This window comes from Phyllobates terribilis, unplaced genomic scaffold, assembly GCF_046119375.1.
Source record: "Phyllobates terribilis strain yellow unplaced genomic scaffold, ASM4611937v1 Scaffold_4__5_contigs__length_816908805, whole genome shotgun sequence".
Classification (NCBI taxonomy): Eukaryota; Metazoa; Chordata; class Amphibia; order Anura; family Dendrobatidae; genus Phyllobates; species Phyllobates terribilis.
In genome coordinates this window covers 318243757-318267671 of record NW_027362764.1, presented here as the reverse complement: position 1 = coordinate 318267671, position 23915 = coordinate 318243757, and the positions used below count along the sequence as shown (strand labels likewise).

Below are 23915 nucleotides of genomic sequence, written 5' to 3'. Positions count from 1 at the left end.
ATCACCATACATGTAAAGGAAGCCTAAGTAAGACATCATGAAAATTCCCCCAGCTAATGAGAACCTTCGATCTCCTGTCTTGCTACCACTGTTCCCTTGTATGCTGTTTGCGAGCCTGATGCACGGGTCTGCATTCAGCTTCCTTACCTGGCCGGCACTGACCAGTCAGATCAGTGTTGGGCAGGGAGAGAGAGAATTCTCAGAATGCACAAACATTTGAACAAGTTTTCTCTTGCTAAGAAGTGTGTTTTACAGTCAAAAAGATAGAGTAAATGATCTCTGCAAAACAAAACGGGCTACAACAGACAGAACTTAGTGCCAGTAAGTGACAGATCTCTACAACAGTGTCAGATCTCAGTATCAGTAAGTGACACACCTCTGGAATCAGGGTCTCTAATTCATGTTTCTCACATTGGGAAGCATAACAGATTCTCTTTCAAGATCTAAAACCAAGTGTGATATACATGTACAAATTATGTAAGTGTGCAATACAAAAATATATAAGAATTTTCATAAAGCTTCAATAAACTGAAAAAAAATAACAAAGTAAAAATACTAACACAAAACAAGCACATATTTAAGCAACATTCAAGAGATTATAGAGTAAAATTTCAGAAATGCAACCCATACGTACCGATCCATTGTTGTGTCTGAATATGACAGGTATGATTGAGGATTAGAATGTGCTGGGTGGATAGCAAGCCAATGAACCCTGCCAGTGTATCCAGGGATGTTTGGAGTACTAAAATGAAGCAAATGAAAATTGGATTACCAAGTACAATGAGATACCATTAAGTTCCAGTAATAGAAAAGTAATGATTTAATCTAAAAATTATTTTGATTCATGTTTGTCTTTAATATTCATTAGATGTGAAATGTTACTATCAATTAATTGGTTATGTAGAATATAGTAATCCAAAGATGTTTCGAGGAAAAAAACTGTACGAAAAGATGATAATTCTGTCATTCTATAATAGATTGTGTTGTAAAGCACAATACAGTGTATGTATACACACAGTGGGTGAAATAAGTATTTAACACGTCATCAATGTATTTCTAAATGTGCTATTGACATGAAATTCTCATCAGAGATTAGTAACAACCCATATAAACCACACAGGCAAAGAAATCAAATCATAGATGTCCATAAATTAAGTTATATGTAAAATGAGAAATGACACAGGGAACAGTATTGAACATATGATGAAAGAGAGGAGTAAAAAGCCATGGAAAGCCATGACACCAGCTGAAATCAGTAATTAGAAAGCAATCCTGCCACTTAGTGAAAAATCAAATCAGCTGGTTCTACTGATGCCTTTAAAAAGAGGTCTCATTGATGAGTGTCGCTTTTGTCTTGAATGCAATAATAGCCATGTTGGCATATACAACAGATTAGGACTTATTATAAGTGAAAGGAGGACTTTATACTAACCAGACAGCAGATGGCGATAATGTGTAAAGTTATATGCTTGCTGTAATGTGTGAGAGGAAAGCGCTCAATTGTTGGTTGTTTTTACTTCCTGTGTGTTTTCTTTCTTTCCTGAATGTGTTATGTCAGCAGCACACGGACTGTGTGACACTGAATTGTATCTCATGTTTAACCTGTATGAAGTAAATACTGTTTACTCAAGATATCTTGCTGATTGAAGCTATCGTAAGTACAGTGGTGACTGTAAGAAGATGCACTCTGCGACAGGTTATGGGCCCAGGCCGGAACCCAGACACTAAAGCCCAGACACTACAGGCCCGCACTACAAGAGGATCCTGGTTTATAACCCCAGATAACGGAGCACACAGATAAGCTCTGTAAACAGAAGGAAATAAATCCAGATACAGAGTGACAGAGGAATTCATGATCCCAGGAGCTGGATATAATTACAAAAGAATTCAACACAGGCAGGACATACAGGAACTATCAGCAAGAAGAAGAAAAAACAGGAGAATATCTTCAGTACAACTCTCTAAACAAGTAAGACTATATAAAGATGATGAGTAACACAGAACTGAAATTCACAGTAGCTAAACTGAATAGTGAAAATTATCAGTTATGGAAATTCAAAGTAGAGATGTTGTTATCTAAGGATGATTTATGGGAAGTAATTGTTACAGAAAGACCAGATCAAGATAATCAAACATGGGATAAGAAGAATAGACAAGCGAGAGCCACCATTAGCTTATTAGTGGATGATGCTCAATTAATACATATAAGAAATGAAGGAACAGCTAAAGGAATGTGGGAAGAATTAAGAAAACTGTATGAAAGACCTAGCTTGAATCACAAGTTATTTTTATTAAGAAAGCTTTACAGTATGAGATTGAGTGCAAATGACGACATGCAGAAGCACATATTCTCAATGATGGAAGTGATATCACAGCTAAAATCTATTGGTGAAGACATTAATGAAAGTCATGTAGCAGCTATATTATTGTGCAGTTTACCAGATTCGTATACAGCCTTGATAAATGCCCTTGAGAGGAGACCAGAAACTGACATTACATTAGATTTCGTGAAAACAAGACTAATAGATGAATATCAGAGAAGAAAAGAACAAAGAAATGATTCTTCTACTGAAAAGGACAGTGAAAACGCTCTTAAAGCTACAGAATTTAAAAAACCCTATAATAAAGAGACAAGAGAATGCTTCACATGTAAGAAAAAGGTCATTTAAAGAAAGACTGTACCATATGGAAAGTAGAACAACAAAAATTACTACATAAAAAGCATACACAGAAAGTAAAAAACACAATTTCCGATTCATGTGAGAATAATTGGAATGGCCCATTTAAAGTAACAGACAAGAAATCATCACTTGGTTGGTTTATTGATTCAGGAGCAACGAGTCACATGACAAGTGACAAGAATTTCTTTACTGATCTTGATTTAGATAAGAAAGAAGCCATTTATCTTGCAGATAAATCTTGCAGATGGAAGCAAAATAACCGCAGATGGTATCGGACAAGGTATGCTAAATTGTTCAAACAAGTTCGGACAAGATTCAAAGATACTTGTACAGGATGTGTTGTATGTTCCAAAATTGGGAGGCGGATTATTATCTGTAAAACGTTTAACAGCAAAAGGACTTACAGTAAAATTCAAAGACAATGAGTGTGCAATTATTGCAGGAAACAAGGTGATAACCAAAGTCAAGGCAGATGAACAATTATATCATTTTGACACACCAAAGGAACAGATGAAGCTATGTATACATGATCACAAAAACTGTATTCACATGTGGCATAGATGTCTAGGACATAGACACCCTGACAGTATAAGGGAACTACAGAGAAAAGAATTGACAAAAGATTTAAAGATATCAGTTTGCTCAATTACCGTAAGATGTGAATGTTGTATGAAATCCAAAGCCACAAGGATATCTATTCCAAAAGAAAGAGAGATGAAAAGCGAAAGACCACTTGATTTGGTGCATACTGACGTATGTGGACCCATGAAAGTGACTACATCAGGAGGCAATAGATACATGTTGACTTTTATAGACGACTACTCAAGATACACAGTCACATACTTAATTAAGAACAAAAGTGAAGTTTTTGATAAACTTGTAGACTATGTAACAAGATCAAGTAACAAATTTCAAAGGAAGCCAATTGTCATCAGAAGTGATAATGGAGGTGAATTTACAGGTCACAGAATAGAAGACTACTTAAGACAAAATGGAATAGAACACCAGAAAACTGTTCCATACACACCTGAACAAAATGGAGTAGAAGAAAGGAAAAACAGAACTCTAACAGAAATGATAAGATGTATGCTGACAGATTCCAAACTACCAGAGAAATATTGGGGTGAGGCAGCAATGACAGCTACATATCTACAGAACCGACTTTTTTCCAGAAAACTGACGAAAACTCCATATGAACTGTGGCAAGGTATGAAACCAAGTGTCAATCATTTAAAAGTTTTTGGATGTAAAGTTTTTATATTCATTCTAACAGAAAAAAATTCCAAACTTCAAAACAGATCCGTGGAAGGAATATTCGTTGGATATAGTGAAAATTGCAAAGGATATAGAATCCTAGATCCCAAAACAGACAGAGTTACGGTGAGTAACAGTGTGACATTCATTGAAGATTTAAATGAAGACATTATGATTTCAGTTGAAAGAAAATATGAGAACAACAATAGTGACATAACTGAAGAAATATCTGATGAGAAAGAAGTAGAAATTAATGAAGAACAAAATACTGAAAGTGAAGAATCACAACTACAAACAGACACAGAACCAAGACTTTCAATGAGAGAGAACAAAGGAAAACCACCAAAACATCTCTCATACAAGACAAGCATAAGAAAAATCTATGAGCCTACCTCTTGGGAAGACATATCTAAACTTCCTAAAGAAGAAGCTAATAAATGGATAGAAGCAACAGAAACAGAAATTAAATTCATGCATGATTCAAATACATGGACACTAACAGATTTGCCAGAAGGAAGAAAAGCCATAGGATGTAAATGGATTTTTAAAGTAAAATACCAAACAGATGGCACAGCTGAAAGATACCAAGCAAGACTCATAGCTAAAGGGTATTCTCAAAAATATGGAGAAGACTATAATGAGACATTTGCTCCAGTTGTCAAACACACTACAATAAGAACTTTATTTACAGTTGCAGCAATGAAACAGATGTAACGGAGACATCTGGATGTAAAGACAGCTTTTTTGAATGGAGATTTAACAGAAGACATTTACATGGAACAACCTCCAGGATTCAAAGATGAAAGAAATCCAAACAAAGTTTGCAAACTACAGAAATACATATATGGTTTAAAGCAAGCAGCTAAAGCGTGGAATGACAAAATCACGGAAGTACTTACAAATGAAAAATTTCAAAGAAGCAAAGCTGATCCATGCTTGTACACAAAAAGGCTGATTAATAGATGGATTTATGTACTCATATATGTAGACGACATTTTGATTTGTTTTAAACAAGAAAGGGATAAAGAAAACATTCTAAAAATCCTGAAGCAAAATTTCGAAATCAAAGACTTGGGAAATGTAAAACAGTACCTAGGAATACAGGTAAAAAGAGAAGAAGACGGAAGTTTCCTACTGAATCAAAATCACATGATTCAAGACATAGCAGAAAAATTTGGATTAAAGGATGCAAAAACAGTAAAGTCTCCAATGGAAACTAATTATCTCAAAGAGATGAACAGTGAAAAAAATATTCTACCAAATAATGAAGAATACAGAACAGCAATAGGAAAACTACTGTATCTAGCGACCGTTACAAGACCAGACATCGCAGCAGCAGTAGGAATCCTGAGTAGAAAGGTATCAAAACCAAATAAAGCTGATTGGAATGCCGTGAAGAGAGTAATGCGTTATTTGAAAGGAACTAGCAATGTTAAGCTGAAATTACCCACAAGTGATCATTGCATTTTAACAGGATATGTTGATGCAGATTGGGCTGGAGATCCAACTGACAGAAGATCTACCAGTGGACATATTTTTTTTCTCTCAGGTGGACCAATAAGTTGGACAAGTAAGAAATAGTCAATTGTGACACTGTCTTCAACAGAAGCAGAATATGTTGCGGCAGCACATGCGAGTCAAGAAGTACTGTGGTTAAGACAATTGTTGACAGAATTAGGACAACCACAGTTGGAACCAACAAAACTGAAAGAGGACAATCAAGGATGTCTTGTTCTTGCTCAGATGGAAAGAGTCAATCCAAGAACCAAGCATATTGATGTGAAATATCATTTCTTGAGAGATCATCAGGAACAAGGAGTCTTGAAGTTAGAGTATTGTCCTACTGAAGAAATGACAGCAGACGTCTTCACAAAGGCCTTGAATGCTGATAAACACCAGAGGCTAATAAAAAAGTTGGGTTTGATTGAATAAGTCCTTACTATTGAGAAAGGGTGTTGGCATATACAACAGATTAGGACTTATTATAAGTGAAAGGAGGACTTTATACTAACCAGACAGCAGATTGCGATAGTGTGTAAAGTTATATGCTTGCTGTAATGTGTGGGAGGAAAGCGCTCAATTGTTGGTTGTTTTTACTTCCTGTGTGTTTTCTTTCTTTCCTGAATGTGTTATGTCGGCAGCACACGGACTGTGTGACACTGAATTGTATCTCATGTTTAACCAGTATGAAGTAAATACTGTTTACTCAAGATATCTTGCTGATTGAGGCTCTCGTAAGTACAGTGGTGACTGTAAGAAGATGCACTCTGCGACAAGCCAGAGATGGCTTTGGAGACCATATGGGCAACGCCATGAAGAAGTCTTCACTAGGGAATTTTACAATGTTCGTACTTCTGGGATCATGGTATGGGGTAAAGTAATGTATTGTAGTCGGACCCTTCTGGTATTCATTCCAAGTACACTAACAACTTTGGCATTACATTGGTCAATGAACCAGTGGTATGACTTTTTCTGCAGGGTGTCCCATGAGCCATTTTTCAACATGACAAGGCTAGGTTGCGTGTTGCTTGTGCAATTGCGAGCCTACGTCTCCAGACTTGTCTCCCATCAAGCACATTTGGGACATCACTGGTGCCTAGTTCATTCAGTGTGGCAGAACACTCCCCAGACAAATATTAATAACCTCATTGATAACAGCAAAGGTGTGTAAATGCAAGTATTTCTGCACGTTGGGCTTATAGTAGATTTTGAATACATAGAGATGATTTGAAGATATAGTTTCCAGCTTTTCATCATTTGCATGTCTATCCATCCTGAGATTTCCATAATTTCATGACATATATATTACAGACCAAAAGTTTGGACACACCTTCTCATTTAAAGATTTTTCTGTATTTTCATGACTTTGAAAATTGTACATTCACACTGAAGGCATCAAAACTATGAAATAACACATGTGGAATTATATACTTAACTAAACAGTGTGAAATAACTGAAAATATGTCTTATATTCTAGGTTCTTCAAAGTAGCCACATTTTGCTTTGATGACTGCTTTGCACGCTCTTGGCATTCTCTTGATGAGCTTCAAGAGGTAGTCACCGGAAATGGTCTTCCAACAATCTTGAAGGAGTTCCCAGAGATGCTTAGCACTTGTTGGCCCTTTTGCCTTCACTCTGTGGTCCAGCTCACCCCAAACCATCTCGATTGGGTTCAGGTCTGGTGACTGTGGAGGCCAGGTCATCTGGCGAAGCACCCCATCACTCTCTTTCTTGGTCAAATAGCCCTTACACAGCCTGGAGGTGTGTTTGGGGTCATTGTCCTGTTGAAAAATAAATGATGGTCCAACTAAACGCAAACCGGATGGAATAGCAAGATGCTGTGGTAGCCATGCTGGTTCAGTATGCCTTCAATTTTGAATAAATCCCCAACAGTGTCACCAGCGAAGCACCCCCACACCATCACACCTCCTCCTCCATGCTTCACTGTGGGAACCAGGCATGTAGAGTCCATCGGTTCACCTTTTCTGCGTTGCACAAAGACACGGTGGTTGGAACCAAAGATGAGGGTAGCATTCAGCATCCAGTGCTTGGGAACATAGCTAACTGTACCACTGATTCTCAAGTGCCGGTAGGTGTCAAACGAATGGCATCCGTGGGCGGTACGTGTTTACATGGAACCATTGATCTGAATGGGTCCATTTGATCCGTGCTGCTCGCCATAAACGGACATGCCCACGTGTGGATCACATGGACACACGGTCCGTGAAAACACACTGATATGTGCGCAGACCCATTCATTTGAATGGGTCTACATGTGTCAGTGTCTCCAGTCTCCAGTATGTGTGGAAACTATCACCACATGTACTGGAAACAACGTGTGAAAGAGCCCCAACATCGTTGCAAAATAAAAGCATAAAAGCAAAATATTAAGGGATGAAAGATAGGCAAAATAAAGGGTGGAGAGGATTAAGGATGAGAAGGAAGAAGGAAAAATATGGTTTATTAACCCCTTTAAAGCCCAATACGTACTTATACGTACCTGCGCCCTGGGACTTAAGAGCCAGATATGTATTAGTACGTCATGGCGATCGCGCCCGCACACAGGCAAAAAAATGAAAAAATAAATAATTTTTTTTGTAAAAATATAAAAAAAAAAAATTAAAAAGAATTCACCAAAAATAAAGATATAATGTACCCATCAATAAATATTATGAAAACCCCCAAAACAATAAAAGTACACATATTTAGTATCGCCGCGTCCGACCTGACCTATAAAACTGTCCCACTAGTTAACCCCTTTAGGGAACACGGTAAAAAAAATAAATAAAAAACAAAGCAAAAAACAATGCTTTATCATCATACCGCCAAACAAAAAATGGAATAACACGCTATCAAAAAGACAAATATAAATAAAAATGGTACTGCTGAAAACGGCACCTTGTCCCGCAAAAAACAAGCTGCCATACAGCTCCATCAACCGAAAAATAAAAAAGTTATAGCTCTCAGAATAAAGCGATGCAAAAAAATATTTTTTTCTATAAAATAGCTGTTATTGTTTAAAAGCGCCAAAACATAGAAGAACAATATAAATGTGGTACCGCTATAAACGTACTGACCCGAAGAATAAAGCTACCCTATCAATTTTACCACACGCGGAACAGAATTAAAAAAAAACAAAAAAAAAAAAACAATTCCTGAATTGTTGGTTTTTGTTTATTCTGCCTCCCAAAAATTGGAATAGAAAGCGATCAAAAAATGTCACGTGCCTGAAAATGGAACCAATAAAAACGTCAACTCATTCCGCAAAAAACAAACTGTCACATGACTCTGTCGGCCAAAATATGGAAAAATTATAGCTCTCAAAATATGGCGATGCAAAAACTAGATTTTACAAAAAAATGCGTCTTTTAGTGTGTGACCGCTGTTAATCATAAAAACCCAATGTGATTCAAGTATCGCAGTAATCGCACCGACCCGAAGAATAAAGTCGTCTAATCACTTATACCGCACGAGGAATGGCAAAAAAAATAAACTCTAGGGTTAGGGTTGGGGTTAAGGTTGGGCTACGGTTGGGCTAGGGATTTTTTTCAAAAGTAAAAAAAAAAAAAAAGATGACGATATGGCGACTAGTGCTGAGCGCAAGTGCTCGCTACTTGAGTTTGCATCGGGTGCTTGGGTATGCACTGAGTATCGCGGGTGCTCAAGTGACATGCTAGAGTCTCCGCCCAATATGCTTCGGGGCCAAAAAAAACTTTGCAGGGATTGCCTGCCATGCACGAGCGATCCCAGCATGTTTTTTTTGGGTGTCTAATAACCGTGAAACATGTGGGCGGGCACTCGAGCATGTTACTCGAGCACCTGCGATACATAATGCATACCTGAGTACCCGATGCAAACTCAAGTAGTGAGTACTTGCGCTCAAGACTAATGACAACTTATTCAATATGATGACCTAATGTTATCAAATTCTGTGTCGCACCTCTGGGTTCAAAATGTTCACTATACCCCTTGATAAAATCCTTGAGGGGTGTAGTTTACAAAATGGGGTCACTTGTGGGCGGTTCCACTATTTAGGCACATCAGGGGCTCTCCAAATGGAACATGGCGTCCGCTCTCGATTCCAGCCAATTTTGCGTTCAAAAAGTCACACAGTGCTCCTTCCCTTCTGAACTCTGCTGTGCGCCCAAACACTGTATTTTCCCCACATATGGGGTATTGGCGTACTCAGGAGAAATTGCACAAAAGTTTTTGGGGTCCATTTTCTCCTCTTACCCTTGTGAAAATACAAAAATTGGGGCTAAAACATCATTTTTGTGGAAAAAGTTTTATTTTTTGATTTTTACGGTTCCATGTTATAAACTTCTGTAAAGCACTTGGGGGTTCAGGGTGCTCACCACACATCTAGATAAGTTCCCTGAGGGGTCTAGCTTCCAAATTGGTGTCACTTGTGGGAGGTTTCCACTGTTTATGCACATGAGGGGCACATCCGTTAATTATTCAAGCAAATTTTACATTCAAAAAGTCAAATGGAGCTCCTTCCCATTCCGAACCCTCCCGTGTGCCCAAACAGTGTTTTTTTTCCCCAAATATGGGGTATCTGCGTGCTCAGGGGAAATTGCACAACAAATTTTGGGGTCCATTTTTTCTTGTTACCCCTGCGAAAATATAAAAAAAAAGGTGTCTAAAGTAACATTTTTGTGAAAAAAGTTAAATGTTAGTTTTTTTCTTCCACATTCCAAAAATTCCTATGAAGCACCTGAAGGTTTTGAGCACCTTGAGGGGTACAGTTTTTTAGAATGGTGTCACTTTTTGGTATTTTCTGTCATAAAGACCCCTCAAAGTGACTTCAAATGTGATGTGGTCCCTAAAAAAATGGTTTTGTAAATTTTGTTGGAAAAATGAGAAATCGCTGGTCAACTTTTAACCAGTATAGCTCCCTAATAAAAAAATTTTGTTCCAAAATTGTGCTGATGTAAAGTAGACATGTTGGAAATGTTATTTATTAACTATTTTGTGTGACATATCTCTCTGATTTAAGGGCATAAAAATTACTATTTTGAAAATTGCTAAATTTTCAAAATTTTGGCCAAATTTCATTTTTTTCACAAATAAACGCAAGTGATATCGAAGAAATTTTACCACAATCATGAAGTACAATATGTCATGAAAAAACAATCTCAGAATCAGGGGGATCCATTGACGTGTTCCAGAGTAATTACCTCATAAAGTGACAGTGGTCAGAATTGTAAAAATTGGCCCGGTCATTAACGTGCACACCACCTTGGGGGGTAAAGGGGTTAAGGAAAACAGGAAAAAGGCAAAAAGAAAAAATTAAAGGGATAGAAGGAAAATGAAAAAGATTGGTATGTACAGGATAGGAAAGGGAAAAGGGGTTACGATACACATATAACATATCTTATATATAAAACATTTAGGAGGTAGCAGAAGAAGAAAAGGAATGGGAAAAGCAAGGAAAGAAAAAGTAAAGGAAGAACTCCTGTAAAAACAGCTGGAGAGACAAGCATATACAGTGAGGGAAAGAAGTATTTTATCCCTTGCTGGTTTTGTAAGTTTGGCCACTGACAAAGACATGAACAGTCTATAATTTTAAGGGTAGGTTCATTTTAACATTGAGAGACAGGATATCCAAAAAAAAAATCAAGAAAATCACATTGTATAAATTAGATAAATTTATTTGCATTTTGCAGTGAGAAATAAGTATTTGATCCCTCTGGCAAACAACACTTAATACTTGGTGGCAAAACCCTTGTTGGCAAGCACAGCAGTCAGATGTTTTTTTATAGTTGATGATGAGGTTTGCGCACATGTCAGGAGGAATTTTGGTCCACTCCTCTTTGCAGATAATCTCTAAATCATTAAGATTTTGAGGCTGTCGCTTGGCAACTCGGAGCTTCAACTCCCTCCATAAGTTTTCTATGGGATTAAGGTCTGTAGACTGGCTAGGCCACTCCATGACCTTACTGTGCTTCTTTTTGAGCCACTCCTTTGTTGCCTTGGCTATATGTTTTGGGTCATTGTCTTGCTGGAAGACCCAGCCACAACCCATCTTCAATGCTCTTGCTGAGGGAAGGAGGTCGCTGGCCAAAATCTCGCGATACATGATCCCATCCATCTTCCCTTCAGTACGATGCAGTCGCCATGTCCCCTTTGCAGAAAAGCACCCCCAAAGTATAATGTTTCCCCCACCATGCTTCATGGTTGGAACAATGTTCTTAGGGTTATACGCATCCTTCTTCTTCCTCCAGACAGTTGAGTTAATGCCAAAGAGCTCAATTTTTGTCTCATCTGACGACAGCACCTTCTCCCAATAACTCACAGAATCATCCAGGTGTTCATTGGCAAACTTCAGATGGGCCTGGGCATGTGCCTTCTTGAGCAGGGGGACCTTACGGGCACTACAGGATTTTAAACCTTTAAGGCGTAATGTGTTACCAATGGTTTTCTTGATGACTGTGGTCCCAGCTGCCTTGAGATCATTAACAAGTTCCCCCCGTGTAGTTTTAGGCTGATCTCTCACTTTCCTCATGATCAAAGATACCCCACGAGGTGAGATCTGCATGATGCCCCAGATCGATGTCGATTGACAGTCATTTTGTATTTCTTCCATTTTCTTACTATTGCACCAACAGTTGTCTCCTTCTCACCCAGCATCTTACTTAACGTTTTGTAGCCCATTCCAGCTTTGTGCAGGTCTATGATCTTGTCCCTGACATCCTTAGAAAGTTCTTTGGTCTTGCCCATGTCGTAGAGGTTAGAGTCTGACTGATTGAGTCTGTGGACAGGAGTCTTTTATACAGGTGACTATGCAAGACAGCTGTCTTTAATGCAGGTAACGAGTTGATTAGGAGCGTCTAACTGGTCTGTAGGAGCCAGAACTCATAATGGTTTGTAGGGGATCAAATACTTATTTCTCACGGCAAAATGCAAAAAAATTATCTATTTTATACAATGTGATTTTCTTGATTTTTTTTTGGATAATCTATCTCTCAATGTTAAAATTAACACTACCCTTAAAATTATAGACTGTTCATGTCTTTGTCAGTGGGCAAACTTACAAAAACAGCAAGGGACCAAATACTACTCCTCCCATCATCCGACAGCTGTTCCCGCTGACAATAGCGGGAGCAGGCGCGGCTGAAGGTAGAAGTAATCTCCTCAGTTGGCGTCTGTGCAAAAAATAAATAAATCAATATTAAAATAAAAAATACCTTATTCTCATCTGTTCGCCATACCCCGAGTGTCCCACGGTGATCCGATCATCCGGAAGCCAGCAATACACTGACAAGAGCGCGATCGCTCCCGGCAGTGTATAGCGCTGCGCTGCTGGGACTGAGTTCACTGGAGATCATCAGCTGAAGATCAACTGAGAGCTCTGGAAGCCTCACGGCATAGGTGTTGCCTGAGAATTTTCTCACGCAACACTGATGCAGTAAGTGAAGTCACGAGACCTTATCAGCTGATCTTCAGCTGATGAACTCCAGTGACCTCAGTCCCAGCAGCTCAGAGCTATACACTGACAAGAGTGATTACACTTCCGTCAGTGTATACAGTGCTGTCTTCTACAACAGTCACATCAGTGATTGCTGATGTGGCTGCTGTAGAAATGAAATGAAATGGATCATCGTGGGACACTGTGGATTACATCATCACGGCGGACAGGTGAGGGATATGGTTGTTTTTTATTTTTGGTTTCTTACAGGAAACTAGGGCATCGGGGATTGGGTGTTAGGTGAGTATACAGTGTTTATTGCTAAATAAAAGATTAAAACCGGGTAGAATTTTATTTAAAATAAAAGAATTCATTCTGGCCATGTCTTTATTTCAAAAACATTACTACGGGGTTAGTAATGGGGTCTGAGAGCTGATATTAGCCTCGGAGGGGGCTAGTGTAACATACCTGGTGGCGGGCTTGCATGGTGCACCATTTCTCACTATGCAAGATCGCAAACTTGATCTTCAGTTCAGTCTGCTAGCCTGGCTTCTGTTCATGCTGTCTGTTTGTCTCTGTTCTAACTGCTTAGGGCGGCGGCCCGGTTACTGCCTGTTTCTTGTAGCTGCTGTGGGCACACCCCTAATGCGTCCTCAGCCTATTGCTGTCTGTCACTGGATATTTAAACCAGCTCCACCTGGAAGCTGAGGCCTGAGCAACTCTAACATTCAGTGTGCTCCTTGACTCTGAATGTGCCAGGTCCTGTTCTGTTCTTGCCTGTCTGCCAACCTGGGGGCTGTATTCCCAGGCCTGTCAGAACAATCTCCTAGCCTGTTGTCTGTCTGCCTTCCTGGAGGCTGTATTTCCAGGCCAGTCTGAACACGCTCCTAGCCTGTTCGTCCCGCCTTCTGGGGGCCGCATACCCAGACTCGCTCCTGTATCTCGCTGCAGTGTCAGTTCCTGTCTGAACACTCAGTTCCTGTCTGAACACTCTCCTAGCCTCTTAACTGTTTTGTCTCTATGTCTGTTTCCTCCCTTTTGCTGCAGTCTCTGAACCAGCACTTGGCTATACCTAGGCTCGTTCCTGTATTTCGTTGCAGTAACAGTTCCTGTCTGAACTGTCTCTTAACCTGTTACCTGTTTTGTCTCTATGTCTGTTTCCTCTCTTTTTCTGCAGAGTCCGAACCTGCACCTAACTCCTACTCGTTGTCGCTGTACTTCGTTTGTGAGTTTGGAGTCCACTCGCTACTTCTTTGCAAGTACCTTGTGTGTATCTGGTTCTGCCTTTCCCTTCCAGTCTGTTCCGTGTGAACAGAGCCCTGTCCCCTCTGCACTGTCTTGGCTCACCGCTTTTGCGGTTTATCTCTGCTCTGCCTTGCTTACCGCTCCGGCGGTTCCAGCCCGCTCTGCCCTGTCCACTGCATCTGTGGTTTTGCTCTGCTTAGCCTTGTCCACCGCATCTGTGGTTTCGCTCTGCTCTGCCTTGTCCACCGCATCTGCGGTTTCGCTCTGCTCTGCCTTGTCCACCGCATCTGCAGTTTCGCGCTGCTCTGCTTTGTCCACCGCATCTGTGGTTTCGCTCTGCTCTGCCTTGTGCACCGCATCTGCGGTTTTGCTCTGCTCTGCCTTGTCCACCGCATCTGCGGTTTCGCTCTGCTCAGCTTTGTCCACCGCATCTGCGGTTTCGCTCTGCTCAGCCTTGTCCACCGCATCTGCGGTTTCGCTCTGCTCAGCCTTGTCCACCGCATCTGCGGTTTCGCTCTGCTCAGCCTTGTCCACCGCATCTGCGGTTTCACTCTGCTCCGCCTTATCCACCGCATCTGCGGTTTCGCTCTGCTCTGCCTTGACCACCGCATCTGCGGTTTCGCTCTGCTCAGCCTTGTCCACCGCATCTGCGGTTTCACTCTGCTCAGCCTTGTCCACTGCATCTGCGGTTTCGCTTTGCTCGGCCCCGTCCACCGCACCTGCGGTTTCGCTTTACTCTGCTTGATTACCACATCTGCGGCTCTGAACCCATCTCCCAGTCTGTACTGGACCCTACCCAGCCTGTGCTCTAACCTGCCTGTTCCTGTATTTCCCAGTGTGGGTCAACAGCCGTGTCCGGGGTCTGACCTGGAGTGGCACCTGGTCCCTCTGCTCGATTCCTCCCTGGTGCACGGCGTCGTAGCCGGCGTGCGACCTGGGTCGGATCGGGTTGATACTTAGCTACGCCCCTCCAGGCATTCTCCGGTTCATGGCACAGTGGGATCACGCGCATGCCAGTCAGTCCGGGCATGTGCATAACAGCTAGTATCCATGGCCCCTTCCTTGGCTATTAATATCAGCTCACAGCTGTCTGTTTAGCCTTTGCTGGTTAGACTTTATAGGGGGACCCTACGTCAATTTTTTCTGGGGTCCCCTGTAATCTTGCCAGTAAAGGCTAAGCAAACAGCTATGGGCTGTTATTAATAGCCAGGAAGCATTTTGGCTAATGGCCCCTGCCCCGGCTACTAATATCAGCTCCCAGCAGTCGGTTTTCCCTCTACTGGTTATGAAAATGGCTCGGGAGCCCACGCCATTTTTTCTTTTTATTTTAGGCTATGTGCTCACCATCCGGATACTTCATATTTTTGCTGTGTTAAAAACACTGCATTCTATTGAGCGCAGGTAAATCCGCATGCATTCACTGAACCATGCCGATTTACCACATTCAATACATTCTAGTGGTTAAATTTCTGTTGCAGAGACTAGCGACTCCACATGTGAATTTGACATGCTGCGGTCCTGAAAGACATGCCGCATGTCAATGTCCACGGGTGATCAGCAGCCTCAGATGCATGCATAGTGGACATAGGATTTTCAGAAATACATAAACCCGCATCTTCAAACCCACAGCATTTCCTGATCATGGGCACATATCCAAACTCACCAGCAGCATTTCAATTTCTGTAGTGGAGATGCTAGTCTCTGCTGCAGATTTTGACAGATTGAAATGTCATTACATGCGGTCGATCTGCATGTATTGACAAAATAAGTACGGCATTAGAACACAGCATTTTAGACGCAGCGAAAATACACTGCGTCCAAATCGCAGCTGGTTGCTGATCGCGGGGACATAGCGGCTAACCAAACAACTGTGAGCTGTTATTGATAGCCAGGGTACATGTTGACCCAGTGGGCCCTTCCTAGGCTAAAAATAGCAGCGCTCAGCTGCCCCAGAAATCACATGAATGGGAATTAATGCTAACGGGATTAGGGTTTACGGGATTAGTTGTCGCTGACACCAAGCCCTTTGTTTAGTGATGAAGAGGTGGCAACCGAACACCCTCATTACTATAAAAACCTGTAAGTAAAGAGTGAAATAACCACACACAGAGTAAAACACTTTATTTGAAATACAACAGACACATTCTTTAATCATTTAAATTAACCAATATACTCACCCCAGTTTTTTTTTTCAACTATCTTTATTTAGATCCAAAAGGCATTCATTGCAGTACAAAAACACATCAAAATCGTGGCAAAATGCGTGTTTTTGCTGCCAAGAGATGCAGAAACTATGCAAAAATTTCTGCAATCAAATCCTGAATGTGCGCACATACCCTAAAGCTCCTATCTATCTGTAATGTGAAGACTGTGGGTTCAAGACCGGGTAGACTCTGAAAAAAAAAATACATTTTGTAATGGCTTATTATTTTTACTACTTTTAGGCTAGGTTACCATTATCAGGAACAGCAGCGCTTTGGACGCAGGTAAATCTGCATGTGTTTACTGAACCATGCAGAGTTACTGCATCTAATGACATTCTATTGTGGAAATTTCTGTAGCGGAGACTAGCATCTCCGCAACAGAAATTGACATGTTGCGGCTCGTAAAGCCGCACCGCAGGTCAGTTTACGCAGCGTCAAATAGAAGCACAGTGGGCATGGGATTTCTATAAATTTCATCCACTGTGCTAGTAATGTAGAACGCAGCGTTTTGGACGCAGTGCAGGTGGGCTGTGTCCAAAACGCTGCCTCTCGTGATCGTAGACTTATAGCCTTATAAGAATAAAATAAATATTTTTCTTCACCTCAGTATACAGGCGCCATAAAAATACATTGTTATATACAAAGTACAGTGGATATGGAAAATATTCAGACCCCTTTAAATTTTTCACTCTTTAGATTTTACCAAATGGCTGCAATGAAACAAAAAGTCCATTTTTTTTCCTCATTAAAGTACACTCTGCACCCCATCTTGAAAAAAAACAGAAATGTAGAAATTTTTGCAAATGTATTAAAAAAGAAAAACTGAAATATCACATGGTCATAAGTATTCAGACCCTTTGCTCAGTATTGAGTAGAAGCACCCTTTTGAGCTAGTACAGCCATGAGTCTTCTTGGGAATGATGCAACAAGTTTTTCAAACCTGGATTTGGGGATCCTCTGCCATTCTTCTTGCAGATCCTCTCCAGTTCTGTCAGGTTGGATGGTGAACATTGGTGGACAGCCATTTTCAGGTCTCTCCAGAGATGCTCAATTGGGTTTAGGTCAGGGCTCTGGCTGGGCCAGTCAAGAATGGTCACAGAGTTGTTCTGAAGCCACTCCTTAATTATTTTAGCTGTGTGCTTAGGGTCATTGTCTTGTTGGAAGGTGAACCTTCGGCCAAGCCTGAGGTCCAGAGCACTCTGGAAGAGGTTTTCATCCAGAATATCTCCGTACTTGGCCGCTTTCATGTTTCCTTCAATTGCAACCAGTAGTCCTGTCAATGCAGCTGAAAAACACCCCCATAGTATGATGCGGCCACCACCATGTTTCACTGTTGGGATTGTATTGGGCAGGTGATGAGCAGTGCCTGGTTTTCTCCACACATACCGCTTAGAATTATCACCAAAAGTTCTATCTTCATCTTATCAGACCAGAGAATCTTATTTCTCATAGTCTGGGAGTCCTTCATGTGTTTTTGAGCAAAATCTATGCGGGATTTCATATGTCTTGCACTGAGAAGAGGCTTCCGTCGGGCCACTTTGCCATAAAGGCCCGACGACTGGTGGAGGGCTGCAGTGATAGTTGTCTTTGTGGAACTTTCTCCCATCTCCCTAATGCATCTCTGGAGCTCAGCCACAGTGATCTTGTGGTTCTTCTTTACCTCTGTCACCAAGGCTCTTCTCCCACGATTGCTCTGTTTGGCTGGACGGCCCGGGTTTAGGCACACTTATGGTGGTCCCAAACTTCTTTCATTTAAGGATTATGGAGGCCACTGTGCTCGTAGAAACCTTGAGCAATGCAGAAATTCTTTTATAACCTTGGGCAGATCTGTGCTTTGCCACAATTCTGTCTCTGAGCTCCTTGGGCAATTCCTTTGAGCTCATGATTCTCATTTGGTCTGACATGCACTGTGAGCTGTGAGGTCTTATATAGACAGGTGTGTGCCTTTCCAAATCAAGTCCTATCAGTTTAATTAAACACAGCTGGACTCCAATGAAGGAGTAGAACCATCTCAAGGAGGATCACAAGGAAATGAACAGCATGTGACTTAAATATGAGTGTCTGAGTAAAGGGTCTGAATACTTATGACCATGTGATATTTCAGTTTTTCTTTTTAAATAAATTTGCCAAAATTTCTACATTTCTGTTGTTTTTAGTCAAGATGGGGTGCAGTGTGTATTTTAATGAGAAAAAAAATGAACTTTTTAGAATTTACCAAATGGCTGCAATGAAACAACGAGTGAAAAATTTAAAGGGGTCTGAATACTTTCCGTACCCACTGTATTTCTATGGAGATGTATACTCTGCTTCTGGATTCATTGCCTGAAATATAGAGGTCAAGATGACCAAATTCTCCTATCTCTGTCAGTGGTTACAGCAACAGCCTGTGAACATTGGTATGCACACTGTCACACTGTGATGAGAGTTCAAGTCCCAGGTGAGACCTATTAACCGGAGGGAGAAGTGGTGAATATACAGTACAGACCAAAAGTTTGGACACATCTTCTCATTTAAATATTTTTCTGTATTTTCATGACTATGAAAAATGTACATTCACACTGAAGGCATAAAACCTATGAATTAACACACGTGGAATTATATACTTAACAGAAAAGTGTGAAACAACTGAAAATATGTCTTATATTCTAGGTTCTTCAAAGTAGCCACTTTTTGCTTTGATGACTGCTTTGCACACTCTTGGCATTCTCTTGATGAGCTTCAACAGGTAGTCACCGGAAATGGTCTTCCAACAATCTTGAAGGAGTTCCCAGAGATGCTTAGCACTTGTTGGCCCTTTTGCCTTCACTCTGTGGTCCAGCTCACCCCAAACCATCTCGATTGGGTTCAGGTCTGGTGACTGTGGAGGCCAGGTCATCTGGCGAAGCACCCCATCACTCTCTTTCTTGGTCAAATAGCCCTTACACAGCCTGGAGGTGTGTTTGGGGTCATTGTCCTGTTGAAAAATAAATGATGGTCCAACTAAACGCAAACCGGATGGAATAGCATGCCGCTGCAAGATGCTGTGGTAGCCATGCTGGTTCTGTATGCCTTCAATTTTGAATAAATCCCCAACAGTGTCACCAGCAAAGCACCCCCACACCATCACACCTCCTCCTCCATGCTTCACGGTGGGAACCAGGCATGTAGAGTCCATCCGTTCACCTTTTCTGCGTCTCACAAAGACACGGTGGTTAGAACCGAAGATCTCAAATTTGGACTCATCAGACCAAAGCACAGATTTCCACTGGTCTAATGTCCATTCCTTGTGTTCTTTAGCCCAAACAAGTCTCTTCTGCTTGTTGCCTGTCCTTAGCAGTGGTTTCCTAGCAGCTATTTTACCATGAAGGCCTGCTGCACAAAGTCGCCTCTTAACAGTTGTTGTAGAGATGTGTCTGCTGCTAGAACTCTATGTGGCATTGACCTGGTCTCTAATTTGAGCTGCTGTTAACCTGCGATTTCTGAGGCTGGTGACTCGGATATACTTATCCTCAGAAGCAGAGGTGACTCTTGGTCTTTCTTTCCTGGGGCGGTCCTCATGTGAGCCAGTTTTTTTGTAGTGCTTGATGGTTTTTGCAACTGCACTTGGGGACGCTTTCAAAGTTCTCCCAATTTTTCGCACTGACTGGCCTTCATTTCTTAAAGTAATGATGGCCACTCGTTTTTCTTTACTTAGCTGCTTTTTTCTTGCCATAATACAAATTCTAACAGTCTATTCAGTAGGACTATCAGCTGTGTATCCACCAGACTTCTGCACAACACAACTGATGGTCCCAACCCCATTTATAAGGCGAGAAATCCCACTTGTTAAACCTGACAGGGCACACCTGTGAAGTGAAAACCATTTCCGGTGACTACCTCTTGAAGCTCATCAAGAGAATGCCAAGAGTGTGCAAAGCAGTCATCAAAGCAAAAGGAGGCTACTTTGAAGAACATAGAATATAAGACATATTTTCAGTTGTTTCACACTTTTTTCTTAAGTATATAATTCCACATAGTTTTGATGCCTTCAGTGTGAATGTACAATTTTCAAAGTCATGAAAATACAGAAAAATCTTTCAATGAGAAAGTGTGTCCAAACTTTTGGTCTGTACTGTATAATTTAATTTATGCACTGTCAAGAGTTGAGCAGGCCCGCCCCCCCCGAGGAGGAGGAGCTATGGAGCGATGAAAACATCGAAGAGGTGAGTATAAGCCGGGAGAACAGCTGTGCCATGAAGGGACAGTCCCGCCGAATCCGGGACTGCGCTTTTCAAGATCTATACCTGACAAATAAACATGGGTCAGGCTTAAGACATAACAGCATACTCACATCCTTGGTGAGCCGGCTGGTGTACTGATAGTATGGCTGAAACTGTCTGTGAGTGCACCAGTTGACTCACTGACGATGCTTTAGATGCACCTCTGGACTGGAGCCTGTCGAGACACCATCAAGACACTTCAGTAGCTCAGCTTGAAATTCACCTTTGCTCTAAGACAGACTCAACCCTGCGCTGCGAAGTTTTTGCTGCTTAGTGATGATTGGTGGTAATACTGCAAGGGCAAGGCTCAGTGGGTTTAGATGGTGGAAAGTCCCACCTTCCTGTGGCTCAGCATGGGCAGCACTCTCAGATGCCTGTCACAATAAAGCTCCTCCTTATTGCTCCCACCCCAGACCACTCCTGTTTAGAAGGAAAGCCCTGACACTGGCCCGCCCCCCAGCTCACAGGCACCATAGTGACTGTGGGGTCTGCCGAGATCTATTCTGCATGGCCACACAAAACTATGCAATGTCATGCTCCTGTAGCTAGGGTACCATCTGCAGTCTGGAAGCAGGTGACACTGCACTGAATACAATAGCTAAGAGCGAGGAGCAGGTTGCTGCCTAGTTTAGTGCAACCTGTAGCAAAAACCTCATGTGGTTTGTGCTACGGGTAGATAGAAGAAACTCTAATAACTCTAAGTGATTTAGAAAAAAAAATATTTTACTGCAAAATCCTGTGCTATAATTATTTTTTTGAAAGAGTAAGTATGCTTTAAGGTTTAAATTATTTCGTCACATTCCAAGTGGCTAAGAAGTTTCCATACATGTGGTTAGGTTTTGGAAGCATTGCCTTTAAATTGTCTAACTTGGGCACCATGTTTCGGGTAGCACAAGTTTTTATAAGCTTCTCACAATAAGTTTCTGGAATTTTGGGCTAATACTTCTACCAGAACTAGTGTAACTTGGTCAGGTTCATAGGGCTCCCTTCTCGCACACATTTTTCAGCTCTGCTCACAATTTTTTTTATTGGATTGAGGTCAGGTCTCTGCGATGGCCACTATATCACCTTCAATTGTTTGTGTTTGGGCCATTTTGTCACAACCATTGAAGTATACTTTATCTCCCTGGCTGACATTCTGATACATTGCTTCAACATCTCCACAAAATTTTCCTTCCTCATAACACCATCTGTTTTGTGTCTTGTACCCATCTCTCCTGCAGACATGATCTCCCACAACATGATGCTGCTATTCACATGCTTCACGGTTGGTGTGGTGTTCTTTGGCTTGCGAGATGCCCCCTTTTTCCGTCATACGTAAATAAGTGACGATGGGTACGAAGTTTCATTTTTGTTTTATCAGATGAGAGGACATTTCAGCAAAAAGTAAGACCTTTGTCTCAGTGTGCAGTTGTAATCTGTAACCTCACATTTTCTGACAGTTTTGGAGCAGTGGCTTCATCCTTGCAAAGCAACCTTTCAGGTCATATCAATATGGGATATATTTTACTGTTGATCTAGATACTTTTGTGCATGTTTTCACCAACATCTTCACAAACATCCTTAGCTGTTATTCTTGGATTGATATGAATTTTTCATACCAAAGTCCATTCATCCCTAGGCGACAGAACCAATCTCCCTTCTGAACAGTATGATGGCTATAGGGTCCCATGGTGTTTAAACTTACATGTTATCATTTGAACAGAGAGCATAGTGCCATCAAGCATATGGAAATTGTTCTCCAGTATGCACCAGACTTGTGGAGGTCCACAGTTCTTTTTCTAATATCTTGGCTGACTATACAAAAATTAGACAGCTATCTTTTTCAACATGTTCTTGCATTTGCAGAATATTCTGGGATTTCATCAGGTAGTTTTTTTCCTTTGAAAGCTGTACCTTTAAAAGGGGTCATTTTGAGGTGCTTAGAAATCTGTATATTATTTTTTTGTAGGATATGAAACCCATTTATATGACATCTTGATTTATTCCTAGGTACTTTGAGGGAAGTAAAACAATGAATGCAATGCCTCTAATCATGCCATATTTCCTGCACAATCAGCATTTGCGCTGACCAGAGCTTGGCATACAGTACAGACCAAAAATTTGGACACACCTTCTCATTTAAAGATTTTTCTGTATTTTCATGACTGAAAATTGTACATTCACACTGAAGGCATCAAAACTATGAATTAACACATGTGGAATTATAACACATGTGGAATTATATACTTAACAAAAAAGTGTGAAACAACTGAAAATATGTCTTATAGTCTAGGTTCTTCAAAGTAGCCACCTTTTGCTTTGATGACTGCTTTGCACACTCTTGGCATTCTCTTCATGAGCTTCAAGAGGTAGTCACCGGAAATGGTTTTCACTTCACAGGTGTGCCCTGTCAGGTTTAATAAGTGGGATTTCTTGCCTTATAAATGGGGTTGGGACCATCAGTTGTGTTGTGCAGAACTTTGGTGGATACACAGATGATAGTCCTACTGAATAGACTGTTAGAATTTGTATTATGGCAAGAAAAAAGCAGCTAAGTAAAGAAAAACGAGTGGCCATCATTACTTTAAGAAATGAAGGTCAGTCAGTTCGAAAAATTGGGAAAACTTTGAAAGTGTCCCCAAGTGCAGTTGCAAAAACCATCAAGCGCTACAAAGAAACTGGCTCACATGAGGACCGCCCCAGGAATGGAAGATCAAGAGTCACCTCTGCTTCTGAGGATAAGTTTATCCGAGTCATCAGCCTCTGAAATCACAGGTTAACAGCAGCTCAGATTAGAGACCAGGTCAATGCCACACACAGTTCTAGCAGCAGACACATCTCTACAACAACTGTTAAGAGGAGACTTTGTGCAGCAGGCCTTCATGGTAAAATAGCTGCTAGGAAACCACTGCTAAAGGACAGTCAACAAGCAGAAGAGACTTGTTTGGGCTAAAGAACACAATGAATGGACATCAGACCAGTGGAAATCTGTGCTTTGGTCTGATGAGTCCAAATTTGAGATCTTTGGTTCCAACCACCGTGTCTTTGTGCGATGCAGAAAAGGTGAACGGATGGACTCTACATGCCTGGTTCCCACCGTGAAGCATGGAGGAGGAGGTGTGATGGTGCTTTGCTGGTGACACTGTTGAGGATTTATTCAAAATTGAAGGCATACTAAACCAGCATGGCTACCACAGCATCTTGCAGCGGCATGCTATTCCATCCAGTTTGCATTTAGTTAGACCATCATTTATTTTTCAACAGGACAATGACCCCAAACACACCTCTAGGCTGTGTAAGGGCTATTTGACCAAGAAGGAGAGTAATGGGGTGCTACGCCAGATGACCTGGCCTCCACAGTCACCAGACCTGAACCCAATCGAGATGGTTTGGGTGAGCT

General features: G+C 41.2%; 1 protein-coding gene across 2 annotated transcripts in view; it reads right to left on the bottom strand.

Annotated features, from left to right (window-relative positions):
- Positions 1-23915, bottom strand: part of SPMIP7 (sperm microtubule inner protein 7) — a 331337-nt gene that overhangs the window by 190039 nt on the left and 117383 nt on the right. Inside the window, exons 8-9 of one of the 2 annotated variants that reach the window (XM_073678392.1) lie at positions 3332-3375; positions 635-742 (exon numbers count right to left, since the gene is read on the bottom strand). In XM_073678392.1, coding sequence (XP_073534493.1) covers positions 635-742; positions 3332-3375 — 152 coding nt within the window. The remainder of the gene's footprint in view (positions 1-634; positions 743-3331; positions 3376-23915) is intronic. The other variant, XM_073678393.1, reaches the window with a different exon arrangement.